This window comes from Vanessa tameamea, chromosome 11 (genome assembly GCF_037043105.1).
Source record: "Vanessa tameamea isolate UH-Manoa-2023 chromosome 11, ilVanTame1 primary haplotype, whole genome shotgun sequence".
NCBI classification, from domain to species: Eukaryota; Metazoa; Arthropoda; class Insecta; order Lepidoptera; family Nymphalidae; genus Vanessa; species Vanessa tameamea.
Genome location: NC_087319.1, coordinates 10,030,113 through 10,050,984, shown reverse-complemented (window position 1 = coordinate 10,050,984; position 20,872 = coordinate 10,030,113). Strand labels below are relative to the sequence as shown.

Here is a 20,872-nt window from a genome sequence, read left to right as displayed (position 1 = left end):
TATATACTTACCTACTTAAATAAAATTGATATCTATTTTATTCTTTATTTTAAACGTATACAAATTAATTAATACCTATTAATAATAATGATTAAGTTCGTCCGCATAGAATGTTAAAATATCTTTTTTTATTTGACTAAACATAATAAAATACTTCATGTATTTATTTCTGCGGAAGAATACATTTCCAACCAATTATGTGAATTTCATGACATAAGTGCAAGTGAAGAATTTTACATGCTCATTTATTACGTCACTCGTAGTGCTAGTCACTAGCTACCCAGACACAGGTATACCTTACACTAGCACTGGCTAGTGTAAGACACCCACCGACGGCGCCCGCTCCGGCCGTAGGCAGCACTAGCCAATACAACTGTTTGTTCACAACCTACGAGAACACTTAACATAAAATCGTACACACTAACGTGATCTACACGGTTTACAACGACTCATTTATAACAGTAATAATATCCCACGGCCAACGTGTCAAGGTCAAATTAAATACAAAATTAAAAACTTTTCTAACTATTGTAATTACAATAGTTAAAAAAGTTACAATAAAAAAGTCACATAAAATCTTACGCACTATATGTGAATTATTTTTGTACAATAAAAATATATAAGTATTTTTGAATTTTGATAAAATGTAGGTTCATGCTTCTGTAGAATAATATGGAAAAAATAGATCTTTACAAAAAAAACGATAAGCATTCATCTTCAGCTCCACCACTTCACAGATCTATGACGTACGTGAGAAGATCAACAAACCAAAAGTAATGAAACAGTCACGCGATTTAAATAGACAACGGGTATTAGGATAACGTGCCGAAATAGAACCCCGCCTCCGAAGTCCGAACCAAAAGTAGTCAAGTTAAAAATAGTATGATTCCCGCAGGGACGTTTTCATCTCGTGATTCACCTGCTGAAAACTCGATTGTTCGCATTTTACGTCAATCGGTTGCGTGGTGTTTACGAGCGCTCTCGGGCCGGCGCGGGAGCGTCAGCTGACGGCCAGGAATAGCCCTGACATCGCGGCCACGCTATGCCGCCTGCGCCCGCGCACCCACAAATAGCGCGCTATAATTAGACGTCGGTGAAATCGTGGGTTTGTTATTTTTCTTTATCGTCTCCGTTACGCGATAATTGGGTTAGTGGCTGCATGTGGGCCCGATCGGCGTCGGCGTGTCTCGGCTACCGGCGGCCACCGCACACCCGGGCCATTGTCCTTACAGTTCTTGGACTTCATATTGCATCCTTTACACTATACACAAACTTACCTACTATTGCTCTTTTAATTCATGTTTTTATGTATTAAGGACATTACAGTACGACGAATACAAAAACTCGTACAAAACTAATCGTCCATACATGAATTGGAATTAATTTTCGTTTAAAATAAAATGAGTTCCTAATGCATTCTAATTTTCAAACACATCACAACCTTATATAGGTTCTATCTAAAATAAACTCAAAAGTAAGTCGTATCATATAATAAAATGCAAAGATATTAAAAAAAAAAACAATAGATTCCCATCAAAAATTTTGAATTAAAAAACTGATTATTAATCTTAGTAAACACTTATGTACACTTACGAAGCTATTAAAAAATAATGTCTTAATTGGAAATAGTCATTACTAGGTAAGTTAACACCCACTCGCCAATACTGTATTCATTTGCAACGCAACAACCACAAGCTGACACAATCCGCCAATTAGTAGTTGATACAATCATTACCATACATTAACTCTACCAATCATGATTTGACTTTTACGCTCGGCATGATAAATACTGAATTAAAAAATATAGATTACAAATAACAAAACTTTTACAAAAAAAAAACATTATTAATATTTTTTCTACAGAAACCTTAACTATTTGGTATGCCAATATAGTTGCGTGACATAACATCCCTTCGAATTACATAGTGTTTTAAAACAATTATTCATATTTTTTTATTCGGTATTTTACGGATGTTTTATTAATTAATTATGTAATTTAAACTCTTTATTTACACCACATAAATAATTTAAAAATAAGAAAGAAAGAAAAAATGTGTTGCCAAAAGGCATTCTTATCGATTGCTTGCAACCTCTTCGATACAACATTATATCAGAAAAAAGAATCAGGAAAATGGAAATGGAAATAATCTTTAACATTACTTATTCATATAATACTCAGAAATATCGTCTTAGGTATTTAGATATAAAGCAGGTGCGTTTGCTGAAAATATTCAAAATCAAGTTACCAATAAAAATAATTTTGATTGATCGTTACGGTTGAACACGTAAATACTAGACATCAGGTAATGCAATGGAGAATTCAGCGAGTGCGAGAGCGATAAGCGGCGAGTCACGAGTGGAATCGGGGGGCGGCGGGCGCTGGGGGGGGTGGCGCGGGCGGTAGGCGGCGTCGGGCGGTGACGTCAGCCGGGGGGGGAGCACACAGCGGCACGATTGGTGGAACTGCGCGCGCCGCTACCGAATATGGGACCGCGGCTCCATTGATAAAACTGCGATGCGGGGTCGCGCGGCGCCAGTCCCTTTCGCACCGGCCGCGTGAGAGGCCGTTTTCACGCTGGCGTTGTTCGTAATACCGCTCGGCCCGTGGGCCGAGGAGCAGGTGGTGCCGGACGGGATGGGCACCGACGTGGAGCCCCCGAACGGCCCGCACCTTCTCTCGTTGGCGGATGTAGGAGCTCTCGGCTTCGACTGTGCGCTCAAGCCGGCGCCAGCACTGACGACCGGCGGCGCACCGGCCGACCTCAACACGCCCGTCACCACATCGGATCTGCCCGCTTTCTTCCCGAGTCTGCTCGAGCCTCCACCTATATCAGGTGCGTCCCAACACGCACTGTTCATCTCGCACGCCGCACGCCACCGTAGCACAGGCGGGAATGTGGGAAGCGCCCCGGGCGACTTCCCACTGATAACGTTGTAAATAAACATTGCACTTTCCTTGACACGCCGCGTTTCTTAAAATATTTTTGCACGCCTAAGTGATTTTCACGACAGTATGTATCTGTACAGTGTATTAAAGTTCAGGGTTTATTAAATCGATATTTATTACAGTCGTAATAGTTTTATCAAAGTTGGAATATCTAGTGTTCTATCCTATAGTGAAATTGAAAGTTCGCTGTCATACGGACGGATCAATATTGATTCTTGAATGAAAAGGTTTCATTGTGATTTTCCGTCGGCACACGTCGCACCTTAATCGTGTATCAAGTGTATCCAAGTGATAATTTATCGTTTCTGCGATCGTTTTGTGGTAGTTTTTCCTGTTTATTGGTAACTATGTTACGTTTATTAGATGAACAATTAATATTAATGATAATATTTTTTTTTATCTAAATTAAAAAAAGCTACTTTTCAGATTTTGAAATTTTTGCACAATTTAAAAAATAAAAAAGTATATACTTAAATTTGTTTTTATATTCTATAAAAGACTTTAAATTATATTTTATAATAATAATTTAAAAAAAACATATAAAAATATAAATATTTATAATCATATATGTATTTTATAGTATTTTTTTCTGAATAGATCATATTTTGAGATATTTATTACTTAATGCTCAGGCAGGTAGATACTTCGATTTATATTTTCAAAATAAGCAGTAAAACTGTAAATTATAAAATATATATTTAAAAATAATTAATTATTAATTAATTCAAAATAATAGAATATTAATTTATAGCTGAAAAATAAATAAATAAAAAATGGGATAATGCCCTAAATACAGGAGCTTCGTTAGATGATGATTATTGGTTAACAGGAGAACGTGTCAGTTTCGCCGCGATAGAGCTATCGACATCCGTCACTTATCACCACATCCGCCAGCTCGTTACAAAATACGCAAAATATTTGTAAACATGTGCACATTATAATCAAAAACAAAATCTAAGAAATATTAAAAACTAAAATCAATAGTTCTCAACGTAAAAACGATACGTTAACAAATATATATTAAACCTACCAATTTAATCGTATTTATTTTATTTAGCACTGGCCCAATTATAAGGGTTTACGTTGTTAATCGGGTGTTAGCTTTGAATACACATATCCTCAAATTATACTTCGATAAATATTTATTATTATTTTAATATTAACTGAGAATTTATATAGCAAGTAGGTACTTCCGGAGATATTTACATAATATTTTTTAATTTATTTTATTTTTTCATAAAAAAATACTTGAATACCTACTGATTTGTCAAACGCTTGTCTATTTAGTAATGCCTTACATAGCACAGCAAATGTTTTTTATAAGTCACATTGTAGCACTGCTCGAATTATAACCTACCTAGCTACTTAAAATAATTTAAAATAAAAAACAACCGAACTATATGTTGATAATCAGCTAAAACAACTTTTATTATAAGAATTATTACACGTGCAAATTTTACAAAATAATTATTTTCGTATATTGGATGTCTCATATTGTTAGTTGTTAATTTATGTACTATATGGAATTTAATTATTACAGTCATGATTCTTGAATAACTCTATAGCGGTTTGTTGTCTTTTCCAACGAAGTTTTACTTATTTTATATTTATTTTGTCTCAGGTACTTTGCCAGGCGATGAGTTGTCGCTGGGATGTTCGCCGCGGCGACACAAACATGAGGCTTCGTTGTCTCCCGGTGCGCGCGCCGAGGACGCCAGTAATGCGTCAAGCGCAAGCGCCTCGCTATATGCAACACCGATGGGTGGCAAACGCGCACCCTCGCCTCCGCTACAGTGGCTGCTGCCGTCTGGTCCCGGCCCAGGTAGCGTCGATAAATATTTTCAACAAGAGTATGAAGAACGTATTGAACTACTCCCTCCTGAATGTCAGCCTTCTTATTGTCCCCCTCCACAAGCTTGTCCGCAACAACATTGTGAATATCGACCTCAGCCTCAGCAACAACCCCAACATTCGTGGGAAACACAAGAGTATGCTAGCGTACCGCAGCCGACTCCTGGACCCTCAGGAATACCTAAACGAGAGCCTTATCCTAGTCCAGCCAGCGACAGGCCTGTTCAGTTAGCCGAATTTAACCAGTCCACGAGTAAAGGTCACGAAATTCTTTCTCAAGTATATCAGCAGAGCGCTCAACCTCTTCGATTAGTTGCTGTTAAGCCTCGCAAGTATCCTAATCGTCCGAGCAAGACGCCTGTTCACGAGCGGCCTTACGCCTGTCCTGTGGAAGGATGCGATCGCAGATTTTCACGATCGGACGAGCTGACGAGGCACATACGCATTCACACAGGCCAAAAACCGTTCCAGTGTCGCATCTGCATGCGCTCGTTCAGTCGATCTGACCATTTGACGACGCATGTGAGAACGCATACAGGCGAAAAACCCTTTGCTTGCGATGTATGTGGACGTAAATTCGCAAGGTCGGACGAGAAAAAACGCCATGCAAAAGTGCATTTGAAGCAACGACTGAAACGGGAGCGCGGTGGAGGCGGACCAACGCACCACCACGAGCCGCATCCGCACGCGCCGCTCTAGCCCGCCGTCCCCGGCTCTGCCGCAGCGACCTCCACCGCGCCCGCGCCGTCGCCGGCGCTTTCGCCCGCACATTCCAGTGAGGACGCGCCCGCCTCTGTCGCGAGATCCGGAACCGCGGATAAATGAACTGTTAATTACTTTCACGTTGAAGTTATTAAATAATTTCATCGCATAGGTGTAAAGAAGTTGTCTTTAACGAAGCTTTATTAACTCTACATTTGTAAATTCACTGAAATTTATATATCTTTTTATACATATTTGTAACTATTACGATAGAAACGATCAACTTGATGTATTTATTTTAATTAGATAGGATAATCGAATGAATTAGACTGGGAACAAATATAACTACGAAGCGATGTGGCCTAAAGTGTCCAACGCGACGGAAGATTACGTGACTACGTCCCCGACATATTCGGTGTAGCACTAACACATATCTTTCTGTCTGACGATAGTCTTTAGCTAAACATTAGAAATGTTTCCAAGATTGTTATTGACCGTAAGGTCAAGTTCATGTGTGTGCTGAAGTGATCGTTGAGAAGTGATATGTAATAGGCCTATTTGCAGAAAGTTTCAGTTCAGAAAATATTTGCCAGTTGCTAATATAGGTTTATAGATTAACGAGCGTAGATAGGTACTGTTTACTATTAAAAATATTTACCTTCTATTGATGTTACATTAATTTATGGCAAACATTTTCTGACAAAACTGTCTTCTTATTTATTAAGTAGGAATGTATGTTAATGTTCTTATACTTTACAAAACTAACGTGAAACTGTGCCATCATTTAACTTTACCACGTGCCACGGCAATTTGTTTTAATACTAAGTGTAACACGACTGCTGATTAAGTGATAATTATTATGATAAATATCTTATTTTATTTTTAATATTTCTAGTCGAAGATATGGGTGTGAGAATGTCGACTAAAGTTTGCTCTTGACCGTCAACTAAGAAACCCATTCCTCCTATTTTCGACAGCTGCTGTCATGATCTTTTCTTGCTCAAATATTTGTTTAACAAAATTTGCTCAATCCTCTGGTTTTATACTTACCGACTAAATGGATCTTCTACTCTATATCTCTATATCCGGCTTACTTTTACTGCACTTTGTTTTCTGTTACATTCTTCCAATTCTATTTATTTATTTATTTTTATAATTAGACTAATTTAGTAAAGTTATTAAGCTCGTAGAATTTAAATTTTGATCTCTTAATCAATATTAATTATTTGCAAGTATAGCGAGGGCCCCTGTTTATAATACTCAAGTCTTCTGTTTAGATACAAATACCATGGTGTACAATCAATTTTGTTAGTTTCATAGCAGCTGAAATTTCAATTAGGTAGTTAATTTTAGCGCAATTGAACCACTTCGGTGGACAGGATTTCGACCGCTGTCACTGACATCGATTATTTAACTAACATAACAGTATCATTTGTAATTGTTTACGTAATGTTTTATAATTAATATATAGAGCACAAATAGTTTTACATATTTATAGTTCAAAGTATATACGAATCTATATATTTATATTAAAAGCCTTCAACTTAAAACATGGTTGTATAAAAGTTCAATAGAACGTTATTTATTTAATAAATTGTTGAATTGATCGCTAAGCAAGTGTAGTGCAATCTGTAAATAAATCAAGTTAGAACAAAAAAAAAACAAATCTAAACTTAGTCACCCTACAAAAAAGTGATAAATGTACAACAGGGTGGGCCTTTCGAATAAAATACAATCGTTATTAATTAAGATATCTGACAATAATATAACTAACATTTGCGCCTCTTATGTCTAACCGCGTAATAAGGTAGCGGCGATCTATCCTAGGTTTTTACAAAATTTTGTCTCCTGTTCTCTCTTCAGCCGCACGTCTAATCTACCAAACTAAAGTCACCGGAGCTCGAACCGATCGCACGCTAATGTACACCTTTACACAAGTATACTTGATAAGGATGTGGTGTACGACTTTATAATGTTTTTACTACTGTAGATGAGACGTAGTCTCTGTTAGGCAAGGCTAGCGTAGATAGGTTTTAATAAAGTGTATTCGTGTTAGTAAAACAAGTGAAAATTGAAACGGAGAAGACTAAATTCTTAAACATTTTATGTAATGTTGCAACGCGTTGAAGTTATTGATATACAATTTGTATTATGATACCATGTTGAGCGTCTCGTGGTAGCCGGCCGCTCGCTGCGACCACGGGACAGCGCCTACTTACATTGTTGAAACCTCTATTATATTCCAGCTCTGTTGCGGAACTCTCGCCATTAGTTACATTTCAGGTTACTCTCTAGCTCTTAATGACTTTATAGAAACGAATAAAAAAAAGAGATGTTCATGGTGTTCACTGGATAGTGAAGTGTACGAATTTCCTGTATGTTGACCTAAAATTTAAGCTGTCTTATGTATTTCACTGGAGTGAAAGATGTTGTTGATGTTCTAAATTTAGATAGTTTTAAGTCTACTTAGGTATTGTTAAATCTCACTAATTTTTACTAAATTCTATTTAATATATTTGTAAATACACTCCGATTTCATTTGAATTTAATGTGTATATAAGAGAAAAGAACATTTTTATTTAATATGAAAATTCACCTAAGGTGCGAAAATACAAATTGTTGAAAAATTTAAATATGTTTTTTATTACATTCAACCTATATCTAGGAACAAACATGGAACATGCCAAATCCCACGCTAAATTTCTCGAAAAGAATTATTTAGTTGGCAACAAAGTGAACAACACTAGCGTCTTAAATATAGTAGGTACTGTATAACAAGATTACACGTGCGCACTAAAGTGTTTAGTTATATTTTTAACAACGATTTCTCCAAAAAACAACGACATATACATTAATACAAATCACTATATAAAATCCTTTAAAAAGTATAATAGTAGATATTGGTCATTTTTTCCAATTTTAAATCTCATATGATATTACTGACGATAATCCATTTGTTTAGGGTTTCACTATTCAATTCATAAAAGACCCTTCTAAAATTGCTTGTTAACAATAAAATAGCCTGTGTAAAAAACAATGTGCATCAAAAAATTAACTTTAAACATATTTACTTTATAAGTATTTGAAAATAATTGCGATAAAACCGGTTCGTGCTTCGTTAACTGACTCATTCGTCGATGCCTTCTCTTATTTATATACCTAAAAAAATAACATGGCAATGTACTATTGAAAAAAAACCTCAATCGACAGATAAAAGTTAAGTAATGCAATATAATTATACGTATATAATAAATTAAGATGCGTCTCCGACAAGGCAAAAAAAAATCATTTTTTGTCAGCAGGCGTAGTTTGCAAGTTTCTGAATAATCTCTGTTTCTGAAAAATAAAATCTAAATAATAACAAGCTTTGAACAAGTTAAATAGCTAAATACGTCAATTGAAACTAACCCTTAGAGATTAAAATTTCAGTCAAATAATTCTTGAAAGCTAAACCAATAATTAAAGTTGGATACATAGGTACGTGATAAATTCCACCACAGATATTATTCATCAATTTCGTTGGAACTAAAACGAGCTATGTTCGCTAAATCAATAATATTCAATATTTACTGAAATATATATTGTACAATATTGATTATGCAAACCAAAATATATATTATGTACAACTGAACAACAATTAGAATAAAATAAGATGTTTGTCATTGTTACCGGCTAATTAAAAATGTAAGGGACCTATTTCTATGTATTTCATTGAGTACAATAACCTAAACATTTTATGAGATTTAGGGAGGACCAAATTTGAATAAAATAAGACTCTTTGGCTATTTGTTAAATTGTCTTTAAATGTATTTAATACACGGTAAGTTAAAATTAATTATAAGTTAATAATAATATAATTAATTTTAATTTAATTTTAAGTTTGCATTATTAAAATTAATGTATCAATGAAATGTAAAATTATAAGATAATATTATTTCTTCAAATATAATCAATCCTTTATTAAAAGAAAAGCAATTACTTATGAATATAACTTTGCTCTAAGCCAGCAGCGCGTTATGAATATTATTCATCTTAAAGTGTTGAACCAGATCTTTAAAGTTATGTCATTTATAGTATATGTTAAATTGATTAACAAATTGTCTAAAATAAAATAAAACATCATTGAAAATAATTCCCCAGAGCCAAGTAATAGTTAAAAAAAAGTATCTTTGGGGTTAGGCTTAAGGACAGTAATTATTTATGACGAGTTAAAGATGTTTATTGGAATTAGACTAATTGAAACTATTGATTTTTTATTAAAACTAGAAACGCCGCGTTCAGAAACAATGAAAATTCTCAGAACATTTTATAAATTACACTTCAATACAAGTTTTACTCATATTCATTGGTTTAATGCTTTATGTCGAAAAGGCGTACCGCTATTTTGCAAAATGTTGTAGATACATTCAAAATGAAGTTTCAGTCTAAAACTTCAAGAAGTGATATGCTACTTCTACTCAAAGTATGTGTTTTTTTTTAAATATTTTTGTTTAAAAATCAAAGATACTTATAGCGAGACTTATAAACACTATTTTTATGACATGTTAGGTGTACGTACATATGGGCCTGATGATAGGTGGTCACTACTGCCAATAGACATTAGTGCTGTAATAAATATTAATCATTAATTACATTGCCAAAGTGCCACCAACCTTAGGAACTAAGAGTTTGTGTCCCTTGTTCCTGTATTCATGGCTCTGTCACTGCTTCAAACAGGACCATAATAATAATAAGTATTCCTGTTTGGAGGTAGAATGTCTTATAACACCTACCCAGACGAGTTTGCAAAAAAACCCTATTGCTGATTTCTCTCGTTGTCATCATTCAGTTGTCATTCAAAAGGCACAACATTTATTAACTCATTACATCTATACACAACTACACTATAAAAACAGTAAGTTGAGACAAATATATATTATAGATAGAGGAATATATTTCAGTTATTATGCTATTTAGACTTAGAAAATTATGTGTGAACTTGGCTCTATGGCATACGCTTGCTATGCATCAGCGTGCTAAGTAACTCAAATAATAAATGTTCAACGTTACTTTAACTCCTCACAAACATAAAATTAATAAATGTGCATAATCTTCCAATTTCAATGCAACTTTTCCCTTATCCTGCTTTATTGTGCAAGCAGGGCGATCTATCTTTATTTTTCTGTTGATCTAAACAGAAAAAATATGTACAATTAAAAAATGTTTTAAACAACTGAGTGATTTCTGAACATGAGCTTAATATCTTCCATATTTATCGCAATATAATATGAAAGAAAAAAAACTTTTTGTGGTAAAATGGCCTTAAGCTATAAATTCAATTGAATTTATTTAATTAAAAGCTACACTTTTAATAAATCATTTTTCCTAATAAACTTATAGAGTTATAAATCCACCTTTATTCGGAATCTCTTGCAATGGTTAATATGATTATATGAAAGCTACTTTAATATATAATGGTAAAGAAAAAACATTTTGTGATAAAATACTAATAAAACTTATATTTACATGTACATGACAAAATACTTTATGTAATGTACCTTTTAAATAAATCCGTTAATAATATTAACAAAATAATTATTTAAAAAAAGACTCAAAAATATAAAATTATTCTAAATATTTATTTCATATAGGAACACTTATTTTAAACATTGTCAAATATATTTTTTTACAAACCAATTTTGTGCTAATCATCTTCAATAAAAATCTGATAAGGCTAAACCCTCACTCCCTGAACTCGTTTTTTTTTTTAATTTTAATTTCACTTATGACAGTCCAACAAACACCAAAATATACTTCCTAATATTAATATTAGCACACCGTAAAATAAATCTAACAAAAATCACTAGTAACAACATAAAATACAAAAATCACAACATATTTTTAAAAAATAAACTGTCCAATTAACAAACTCTGTGCTAGTTTAATTTTGTTTGTCTTTTTTATCTGTGAATTTTATCGTAGGCTTTTTTATTTTTAAATTTGTAACAAGGAATAGTTATTATATTTATTAAATATCGACTTTTGTTTTTAGTCTGATCACATAGAAAATGCAAACCATGTAAACTTATATAGTCCCCCATCACTGCCTCATTCATCAAAATCTTCAATTTTTTTTTTATAATTAATGGTTCTACAAGACAGACTAACTGTGTATTATTTTATAGTAGAATTTTGTAGTTCTGATAAGAAAACGAAACCCTTCACGGATCTACGACCACAGCCAATTTTTTATTTGAATTTTTTTTTATTGCAGTTCATAAATAAAGTAATCGAATTATTTCTTTAGCTGCAACTAAATCATTGACATTAAGAATTCCTCAAATAGTGTTATTGTTTTATTTATTCTTTACATATTTGATTATAAGGAACAATATGTTTATGAAATGATTAAGTTTTTTATATTTTTCAATGATTGTCAAGTAAGATTGTTGGCGAGGGCGATTAACATAACAGTTACAAAGAAATATTTTAAAATACTATAAGTGAGAAACGCAAAATGTGATAATAAGTTTCTATAGATTGTTTGCATTTTCTATATGATAAATATACAGATAATATATCAAGTCTATAACGAATATTGTCTCTGGTACATATTTAACATATTTCTAAGTTTGCAATCAGTGATATAAGTTTTAAAAATACGAATTTATTGAACAAACTATGTTCGTAAATATTAATAATAATGTTGTTACTATTATTAACTATATCGGCTTCATTTAGGCTTAATAAAGGAATGTTAGAAATATTTAGGGCAGCTATGGCGTCCCCAACGTTAAAGATCATACGATTAAAATTATTAATTATAATATTATTATTATTAACGAAGACAAATAGTTAATAACAGTAATATTCTACCCTTAAGAAAAAAAATATTCATTTTAATTTAAAAAAAATAAGAATAGTCTGGAATTGGATCACTATGGTCATCTCACAAACATTGGTGTACCTTGCATATCAAGTAATAGGAACTGCTTTGCTTTGCACGCTACTTGATGCTAAAATAGTTTGCGAGTTACCAAATACACAGACAGAACGTACTAAATGTAATGTTTTCTAAAAGTTTTTACTGAATCAAATAAATTGAGAAACGAGGAATATACATATTATATATGTAAGGCTTATAGGCTATGGAGGATATGGACTTAGGCTATGGAGGCTTAAGTGTCTCAAAATCTTTCGGTAAATACTTTATAATGTTTATTTAATAAAACAATTTCTGTTTATATATATATTTTTGTACCCGGATATTCGTTATAGGCCTAACATACTTCGTTCTAGACAATCTCATTAGATGGAACTAGAGCAACCGGCAGATAGGCTGTTTACACACGACGACAAAAGAAGCGACACCGTTGCCGCTGTCGTAGCGGTCCCTGCATATCCACTTTGCCTCATACACGCAAAAAATCTTGATTAATTTAGTTATTGATCCACACAAAGAAGCGTCAAGTTATTTTGCTTCTTTTTCGGTGCCGTGTATAACAATCTTTTTAAGTCCATTTGTAAAGCTGTAGCAACACGTTATAAGGCGAAGCAAAATGCCTAAAACATTTCGAACATATTTGGTGTGGCTACAGCTTTACAGAGGATCCCACACTTCTGGCTCGATGTAGGTCCCTAATAATATTTCGATGATCGGATTGTGTTACGTAGCCTCTTGGTCGTCGTTCTTGGCGAGGTTCGGCTCGGACTCCGCGCGCCTCTTGAGCCCGTCCGCGTCGGGAGACTGCGGGCGCTCCACTGAATCTTCGTTGGCGGCCGCCGCAGCTTTTATATCGGGAGCGCTGCGGCTGACGTCCTGGTGGGTATTTTCAACGGTACTTTAGCCTCGTACTGCTCGCACGAGTTGCAACAACAGCTGGTACGAGCAGCACTTGCCGCCGATCCGATGGCCTTTGTTTTATTGAGTAGAAATAGAGGATCGTGCAGCGTGCATTTACGAGCTTTGCAGCTACGTAATCTTTTTTAAGTCTAAGCAGTTATAATTTACAATTTGGACTAAGTTCGATTCCACAAAACGAGCTCCCAAAAAAGAAGCTTGGTAGAAATTAGTATGTTTACGTTTATTTTAACCGTAAATTGTATAAAAAGCTGTTAATTATCTTACCAGATCAGGTTCGATGTACTCCGCTGGTTCCTGCTTAACTTGGACATTCATTTTGTCATTAAGATAGCAAACTCCGTTCAAGTCTATTGCACTATTCGAGAAAATGGCCGCCGCCCCAGCTGATGCATCTACTAGCGGTTCGATCTGGAATACAAAGCAAAAAATAAATAAAGAGCAAGTTGGAAACAAATTTACAGCTCATTATACCGGTATGGGTACAGGATGATAAAACTTCGGTACACTAGAGATGTAATACACGTGTCGATAACTACTATGATTCTGAGGGGGAGGCATTCATCTTAATTTAATTCATATATTATATATATATTTATTATTATATTCATGTATTATATAATTAGTTTTATTGATGATTGATTTATTGTACATAATAATAATATTTTAATTAAATTGATAACATAATTTGTATTTTCAGTCTGTTTAGATGTATAATTACCAAAATAAATATCGTTTTCATTAGCCGTCTATAGTAAAAATGTTGTTTTTTTTTTGGCGTGAAATCGTCGGTATAGCCTTCCATAAGAACTAGAAAGAGCAAGATATATGCGGCGTCCTGCTCCTACCTTTACAACACTGTGCCTTTAACGCTACATAATGGAAGTGCGATACGGCTGATCAAATCGACTAGTCTTCAACCGATGGAAGTTGAATATTGAAATAAATATTTTGGTCTTTTGAGTTTTTGTTTCATTCGCTTAGACTGTTTAGATATAAGGTTATAATTTACAATTTGTATTGTATGTATATCATTATAGTATATTACATATTGGCAATGTTGACAAATATAATTTAACATCTTTATGTTTTACTTTAACACTCACCATCACATTCTCCGGTATAAGAAACTTAAGCTGTACTGGCTTTTTTTCTGTCGACTCTGCTTCAGGAATCTTATGAGTGTATGGGAATTCTTTTGAATCTTTTTGTTCCCTAAAATAATCATAATTCTTATATAAATTAATTATTATTTTAAGATAAAAATTATATATCTCAGTCTATTAAAGAACATTTTTTTAATACAGGCAGTATGAACATGTCTGTGATATTATTAAATAAAGACGATTGAATTTTTTTTAATATATTACCGTTTAGGCGTGGTGTGGTGGCTGTCACATTTCTCACTCTGGTGTTGTGTTATTAAATCACAAGCTTTTCCGAGTATAACGATGGATACGAGCACTCTTATTGATATTAGACACAAGTATGCTATGAATATTAATAGCACCGCTGCTAATCTGTGAACATAAAAAAAATCTTAGTATGTCAGTCCCTGAAATTACATGCACATGGGACATATAAAAAACACTTCATTATTGTATTCCGGTTTAAAGGTACATATGTATATCAGTGCAATTACAGACACTCCTTACAGTATCGGATACATATCGAATATAGAATCTTGCCCCTTAAAACTTATTTTTAATAGTGTTAAGTTGTTTTTACTTGTAGGGCTGGATATCGATGGGCAGAGGTGACCACTCACTCCCGGTGGTAAAGTAACAGAAAACACTCACCCGTCAACTTTGACCGCATGCACTAAAACCCTCGTTATGACAACTCCAAGAGGCAGTGGAATGAAACCCATCCTCCGAGCAACTAGATCCGAGTGGTCACTGAACGCATACTTCTGCCGAGTCTGCGCAACATCATATGCCAAGCTAACTGTGTATTCTCTATACACTCCATAAGGAACTTCATTAAACCTGTTACAGTAATCTCGTACAATATATACATTTCATAAAACAAAAAACTTTCAATCCAGTTAAGATATTTCATTATTATTGATGATCACAATCATGATGATCATTATTATTGATGATCACAATTGGTGCACAAATACAAGTGCACTCACTATTCCTTCAGTCTCGTAATTCAATGATTCATGGAACGGGGTTCCGACATAACCGGAATGAAATCAAACGCAGGACCAACGGCTTTACATATTTTCCGCGATAAGAAAGTTGAAGCACCGCTGACACCCAAATAAAACAAAGTTATTGCACCGGTCTGGAGTTTGAACCCAGGACCTTGGAATAGCTCGGGACCTTTTTTAGCACAGTTTTACTTACAATGAGATGTATATAAGTATACTAGCGACCCGCCCCGACTTCGCATGGGTGCAAAGGTGATACTAAATATACTACAGAATGTCTTACAATGTTTACAGCTTTTTGGTCATTAGACAATACAAACCGCTACGTCCCTGCATTTTAAATCTGTAATATCTTCGAAAATATTCATTTAAATTACATGCTGTAAAAGGATTAATTATGTATTGCTTAAAATCGCTTCGAAAATAAGCCATTATTTCTCGTAAAAAGTAAATTATAAAAAATGACGATTGTGGGTTATCCCTAAGAGATATACCATCGCGGACTTTTTTGATGACGTTTTTAAGGTGTAAAATACTGTAGTACATTATTTTGATCTATCTCGTAGGGTTCAGTAAGCGTTTGCAATGTATGAGCAAAAAATTTGTTTATTTAAGACATCACTTTAGAAACCTCTAAAATTATCCATGTTTCTCTACTATATTGTGCATGTTTTATACATATAAACTTTCCCTTTGAATCAATCTATGTATCCGCATCAAAATCCGTTGTGTAATTTTAAAGATCTAAGCATACAGTGACAGACAGCGGTAAGTGACTTAGTTTTATACTATGTAATGATACTGTATAGAACTTTTCACAAGTCAATTAACAAGAGGCAGATAAGCTATAATTATTTCAAAAATAAACCTATGTAACTTTGTAAGTTATATTTAGAATGAATCTTCCAATACCTGGTAATGAATGCATGTTTCACCCAGTCAATGATGACCTCAAAAGTAAGAACAAGCACACAGTCAGGGGCTAATATCCAAAACCTTTCTTCTTTCCACATGTACTCTTTCATAGTCTGAAGCACCACAATAAAAAGCAGCACCGATAAATGAAGTCGTTCTCGTACATCACTGCACGAAACTTGAAAGAGATTGTTCTTGTCAAATTTTTTGAAAACGCTTCCTTTTAATTCAACAAACTAAAACAAAAAATAATATTTTATCACCTATACTGCCCAAGCTCAAGTTGAAAGTTCCTCGCCGCTGCAAAATATATATGGTCTCGCTTGCACCATTTAAGCAACAATCTTCAATATTTACAGAGGGCCAGTGTGAACTTTTATAAAAGTTTATTATTGCAATAAAAAATTATTATCTATTCTTTATATGATCCGTTATCCTATTCTTTGTATATTCTAAATTCGGCTTATAGAGCATGTTCCAAAACACTGCTCGAAAAAGAATAAAAAAATCAACATATTAGATTATATTATATTCTATCCAACATATGCACATTTGGTAGGCTTTTTTCACTAAGCATGAGAGAAATTATATGATAAATTTAATTAAGTATAAAAAAAAATATGTTGAAGACATTTTTATACCAAAAATTTTATTTATAACATAAATAAATACTCACATTATTTGACATCATAATTATCAGAAGACTTTTGTTATTAGAATTAAAAGCTACATTTAGTGTTGTGGCTTGGAACAACACTAGTAAGCTGTGGAGAACTGCAATATTACTAAGGTAATTATTTTCTTTTAATTAGAAATCATAGTAATAAAATGTTTTAAAGATAATATCATATACATATTTTGCATTAAAAGAAAATCTTTATTCCAATTTCTTTCTTGATTCTAAAAAGATAGTATAGATTATTTTATTAGTCTTACACTCTATTCGAATTATAGCAGAACTCGTTTGAGGAACCACATAAAGCTTAACATATAAGTAAAGTAAAGGATAGTGTACAATATAATCAAAAAGGATACAGACATAAGTCATAGCAAAAAGTAAATGTGGAATGAGACCAAGATGTTCTCTCTTCCTGTCTCTTGGCTCAGTGGCTGTCCAGAACATAGCATCGATTGTGTCTTGTCCAAAGGCAGAGAACAATCTATCTCCTACCTCCAACATGTTATAGAATATATACAACTTCATCACACTTTGACTCTTCACTAAGTGATACATCATATTAGTGTCTATATAGCACATTAATATACTACATATTAGTAAAATGAATCCTTTCAGTACATCACATGTCTCAGCTGGCTTAAGTATGGTTTTTCTAGAATAAAATCTGAAATAATTAAATAAATTATGACATATTTATAAATATCATCAATATTATGTATATAACAGGTCACAAAGTTGTCTACTTGCCCAAAACATTGCCTAAAAAGTCTATTAATGAATGACCAAAATGCCATTACAAATCTTAAAGGCAAGAATGTATAAACAAATAACAAAGAATCTGCACATTGGAAAAATCCATAAGCCATGAATTTTTCTAATTCTTGAGGAATTTTAATAAATGAATAAACTTTCTCTCTCCGGGCAGAGAATCTTTCTTCATCGTGTTCCAATAAATACCCTCTTGTGAGTTCGACGTGCAAAAATGCAAAGAGAGAAGCACTTTTATCTCCATCTGTGTAAATGATAACAATACATGTTATTGTAAGAAATATTGCTATTAAAATCATTAAATATGAAGACAAACCTTTATTTTTAATTTCTTTTCCAGTTTTGTCAATGCTATCACCCGGGCATTGTTGAATATTTGTTATACTCTTAAAACGTAACCTTTTAGTATGCTCTTGATAATCTTCATTTTTTAACGTCATGTTATTAAGCCTTAGCTCTCTATAAGATACATAACATAACAATATTTCTATTTTGTTATTTTAAACCCAAAAACAGTTCTTTAATTTACTTTTACAACCAGATTTTTTTTATTATTTTGGTTTGAGTTTGACTTTACTCCAATGATTTAAAAATTCAATTGACAATTATGAAAATGTCAACAATGACATTTAAACGAAGAAACATTTATCTAACCTCATCTTAACTCGAAAAATAGCAGAAATATTATATACAATGTAATAAAACTAAAATAGTCTTATCTGTAATAATAATTTTTAAGAATTTCTTATAATGTTTGACAAGAATTAGTTAAGTTAGTTAGTTTTAAGTTTTTATTTTACATTTTACATTATGACTGTTATTAAAGCGTGTTATCTATGATCGTGATATTCTTTCTTAAGGCCTAGATAATCATTAAATTTGAAAAATGCAATACCAGACTTCTACCGTTTGCCCAATACAGTACCGATACATTTAAAAATATGCATTTTACATTTTACAATAAATAAGATATATTTATACGTTATAAAATAAAAGGATACAACCGGACTTATGAGGCTGTCTTTTAAAAACCTTTGCCTATCTCAATGAAGTACACATTCTTGACTAATAGAATATAAATTATTGACATAATCAACCCAAATACCAAAATACTAACAATGTGCGTGTAAATTGTAAATACACAAATAATTAAGTGTAACACAACTCACAGACTCAAAGTATAAATGTAGTGATGTACTAAGGTAATTATAATTTGGTAATTAATCCTTGTCATAAAGCAAACATTCGGAAACACCCATTGAAAACTATTTAACACGCTTTTTCATTAGAAAAAGTAGGTAACTATGTCGCGCCAAGTCGACTCATATATTTCTAAGCTTTTGGATGGCCAAGGTTTAGAAGGCGATGAGAATGATTTTTGTGACTTTACCATAGCGGATCAAAATTCTGTTGCTGAATCTCAAGGTATAACACCAACAACACCTTCAAACTTTAAACCAGTGCTTGGAGGTAATGTAACATACGTTGTCGCCTGTGTGATTATTAATGACCGTGAGGAATTACTTTTAATGCAAGAGGCGAAAGAAAGTTGTGCTGGAAAATGGTATCTTCCTGCAGGCAGAATGGAGAAAGGTGAGACAATCGAACAAGCTGCTGCTAGAGAAGTGCTGGAAGAAACTGGGTTGCACTTTAAAGCTGATACCTTATTAGTGGTTGAAACAGCAGGTGGCACTTGGTTTAGATTTGTATTAACAGGCAAAATTATTGGAGGTGAACTTAAAACTCCTGCTAAGGCAGACAAAGAATCTTTACAAGCAAAGTGGATTTTCAATTTACAAGAAATATCATTAAGAGCAAATGATATATTGCATCTCATTGACAAAGCCAAATTGTACAAACAAAGTCATCCAGGAGTGTCATGGCATAAAAACATTCTGCCAGCACCAGTTCCACATGTAAAAGATCTGATGAGATTGATAGTATTAATAAAAAAGAGAAGTACAAATAGATTACATGTACTGTTGAGTGAGAAAACAACATTGCATTTTCCCACATGCGAAATAAATCCAGCAAAAAGTATGCACTCAACTTTACGAAGATTTATGGTAGAGATGTTTGGTGCTGATGTTGCTCAACACAGACCCTTAGGCCTCCTTAATGTCGAAGCTGATCCATCAGCAGATGGTTGTTGTTTATCATTGCTAGTAGTTTTCAGGCCTCCCTTGGAGGAAGTACCTTTGATTGGTAAATGTGCTTGGCATGAATTATCTGAAGATATCCACAAAGAGCTCCTACCGATTGTATTTTCTAAAAACTCAACAATTGAGTTGCATGTTGTGCGTTAAACCTTTAATACATCTATATTAATTTAACATTGCCATTGAAGAGGAGACTCAAATATTAAATTTAGACTTAGACTCTCTTGTTATCTCTTTTAAAGTGTAACCATTTATACCTGAATCATGTAATCTCACTAATATTTTATACTAGTGTGTAACACTATTGTTAACTTTTATGTACTAACCTGAACAATTACATTCCAATTTTATGTAATCAAAAAGATTTTTGGTGAAGGTGTATTTATTTTTTATATTGTAACATAGCATTATGTTTATTATATTTGACTAAACTAAGATTATTATGACTTACAGTACTTTGGCCTAGTTACTTAATTAATTTGAATGTTGGAAAAGTATTATGTTTAATAAATAATAAAACATTTTAAAATGATTGTTGAACAAAATAATTATTAATTTATATTTGAAATTGAGAAGAATCATAAGTTGTAACTTTTATGACTAGAGGTAATACTTTAAGTATTATTCATCTCACAATTGTACCTTCTGTAATTTATTATGTAAATAGATTTAATAATAAATAATATGTTCTTGATGTTTTTTTTATTATTTCCTGGGTTTTAAGATATTCTGGGCAAAAAAATAGTATTTGATTCTAGTCAAGGTACTGGGAACTATTTGGTTTGCAGCCTTATAAGGAAGGCTGAAGAGGCACTGACAAAGAATCTTATAAACTAATATCCATTTGGTACAT

General features: G+C 33.1%; 4 protein-coding genes across 5 annotated transcripts in view; 2 read left to right on the top strand and 2 right to left on the bottom strand.

Annotated features, from left to right (window-relative positions):
• LOC113402550 (early growth response protein 3) overlaps positions 1-8,133 on the top strand; it is a 30,612-nt gene extending 22,479 nt beyond the window's left edge. The window contains exons 1-2 of one of the 2 annotated variants that reach the window (XM_026642840.2): positions 2,519-2,834; positions 4,569-8,133. In XM_026642840.2, coding sequence (XP_026498625.1) covers positions 2,636-2,834; positions 4,569-5,497 — 1,128 coding nt within the window. In that variant the 5' untranslated portion in view covers positions 2,519-2,635 and the 3' untranslated portion in view covers positions 5,498-8,133. Of the gene's footprint in view, positions 1-2,518; positions 2,835-4,568 lie in introns of those variants that run through there. The other variant, XM_026642839.2, reaches the window with a different exon arrangement.
• Positions 1-14,404, bottom strand: part of LOC113396173 (protein PF3D7_1417600-like) — a 580,968-nt gene extending 566,564 nt beyond the window's left edge. Inside the window, exon 1 of the mRNA XM_064216188.1 lies at positions 14,399-14,404. The gene's annotated coding sequence lies outside the window, so the exon portion shown is untranslated. The remainder of the gene's footprint in view (positions 1-14,398) is intronic.
• Positions 12,429-18,471, bottom strand: LOC113402545 (protein TAPT1 homolog). The gene is made up of 10 exons (XM_026642833.2): positions 18,177-18,471; positions 17,840-18,104; positions 17,449-17,756; positions 17,090-17,187; positions 16,411-16,649; positions 15,140-15,328; positions 14,711-14,860; positions 14,447-14,555; positions 13,608-13,751; positions 12,429-13,298 (listed from the first exon to the last, which is right to left on the bottom strand). The coding sequence occupies exons 1-10, from the start codon at positions 18,298-18,300 to the stop codon at positions 13,146-13,148; spliced, it is 1,779 nt and encodes a 592-aa protein (XP_026498618.1). The 5' UTR covers positions 18,301-18,471; the 3' UTR covers positions 12,429-13,145.
• Positions 18,472-19,039: 568 nt separating this feature from the next.
• LOC113402555 (8-oxo-dGDP phosphatase NUDT18) lies at positions 19,040-20,711 on the top strand. The gene has a single exon (XM_026642845.2). It carries the CDS (start codon positions 19,165-19,167, stop codon positions 20,164-20,166), a length of 1,002 nt encoding a protein of 333 aa, XP_026498630.1. The 5' UTR covers positions 19,040-19,164; the 3' UTR covers positions 20,167-20,711.
• The last annotated feature ends 161 nt before the right edge of the window (positions 20,712-20,872 follow it).

What these genes read in the sequence shown, in the direction of transcription:
- LOC113402545 (XM_026642833.2), bottom strand. Translation starts at nt 18,300, where the DNA reads ATGACGTTAAAAAATGAAGATTATCAAGAGCATACTAAAAGGTTACGT. An exon ending in TAATTATGATGTCAAATAAT is followed by an intron (nt 16,650 to 17,089) that starts GTGAGTATTTAT and finishes TTTTTGTTTTAG; the next exon opens with TTTGTTGAATTAAAAGGAAG. An exon ending in CACCACACCACGCCTAAACG is followed by an intron (nt 14,556 to 14,710) that starts GTAATATATTAA and finishes TGATTATTTTAG; the next exon opens with GGAACAAAAAGATTCAAAAG.
- LOC113402555 (XM_026642845.2), top strand. Translation starts at nt 19,165, where the DNA reads ATGTCGCGCCAAGTCGACTCATATATTTCTAAGCTTTTGGATGGCCAA.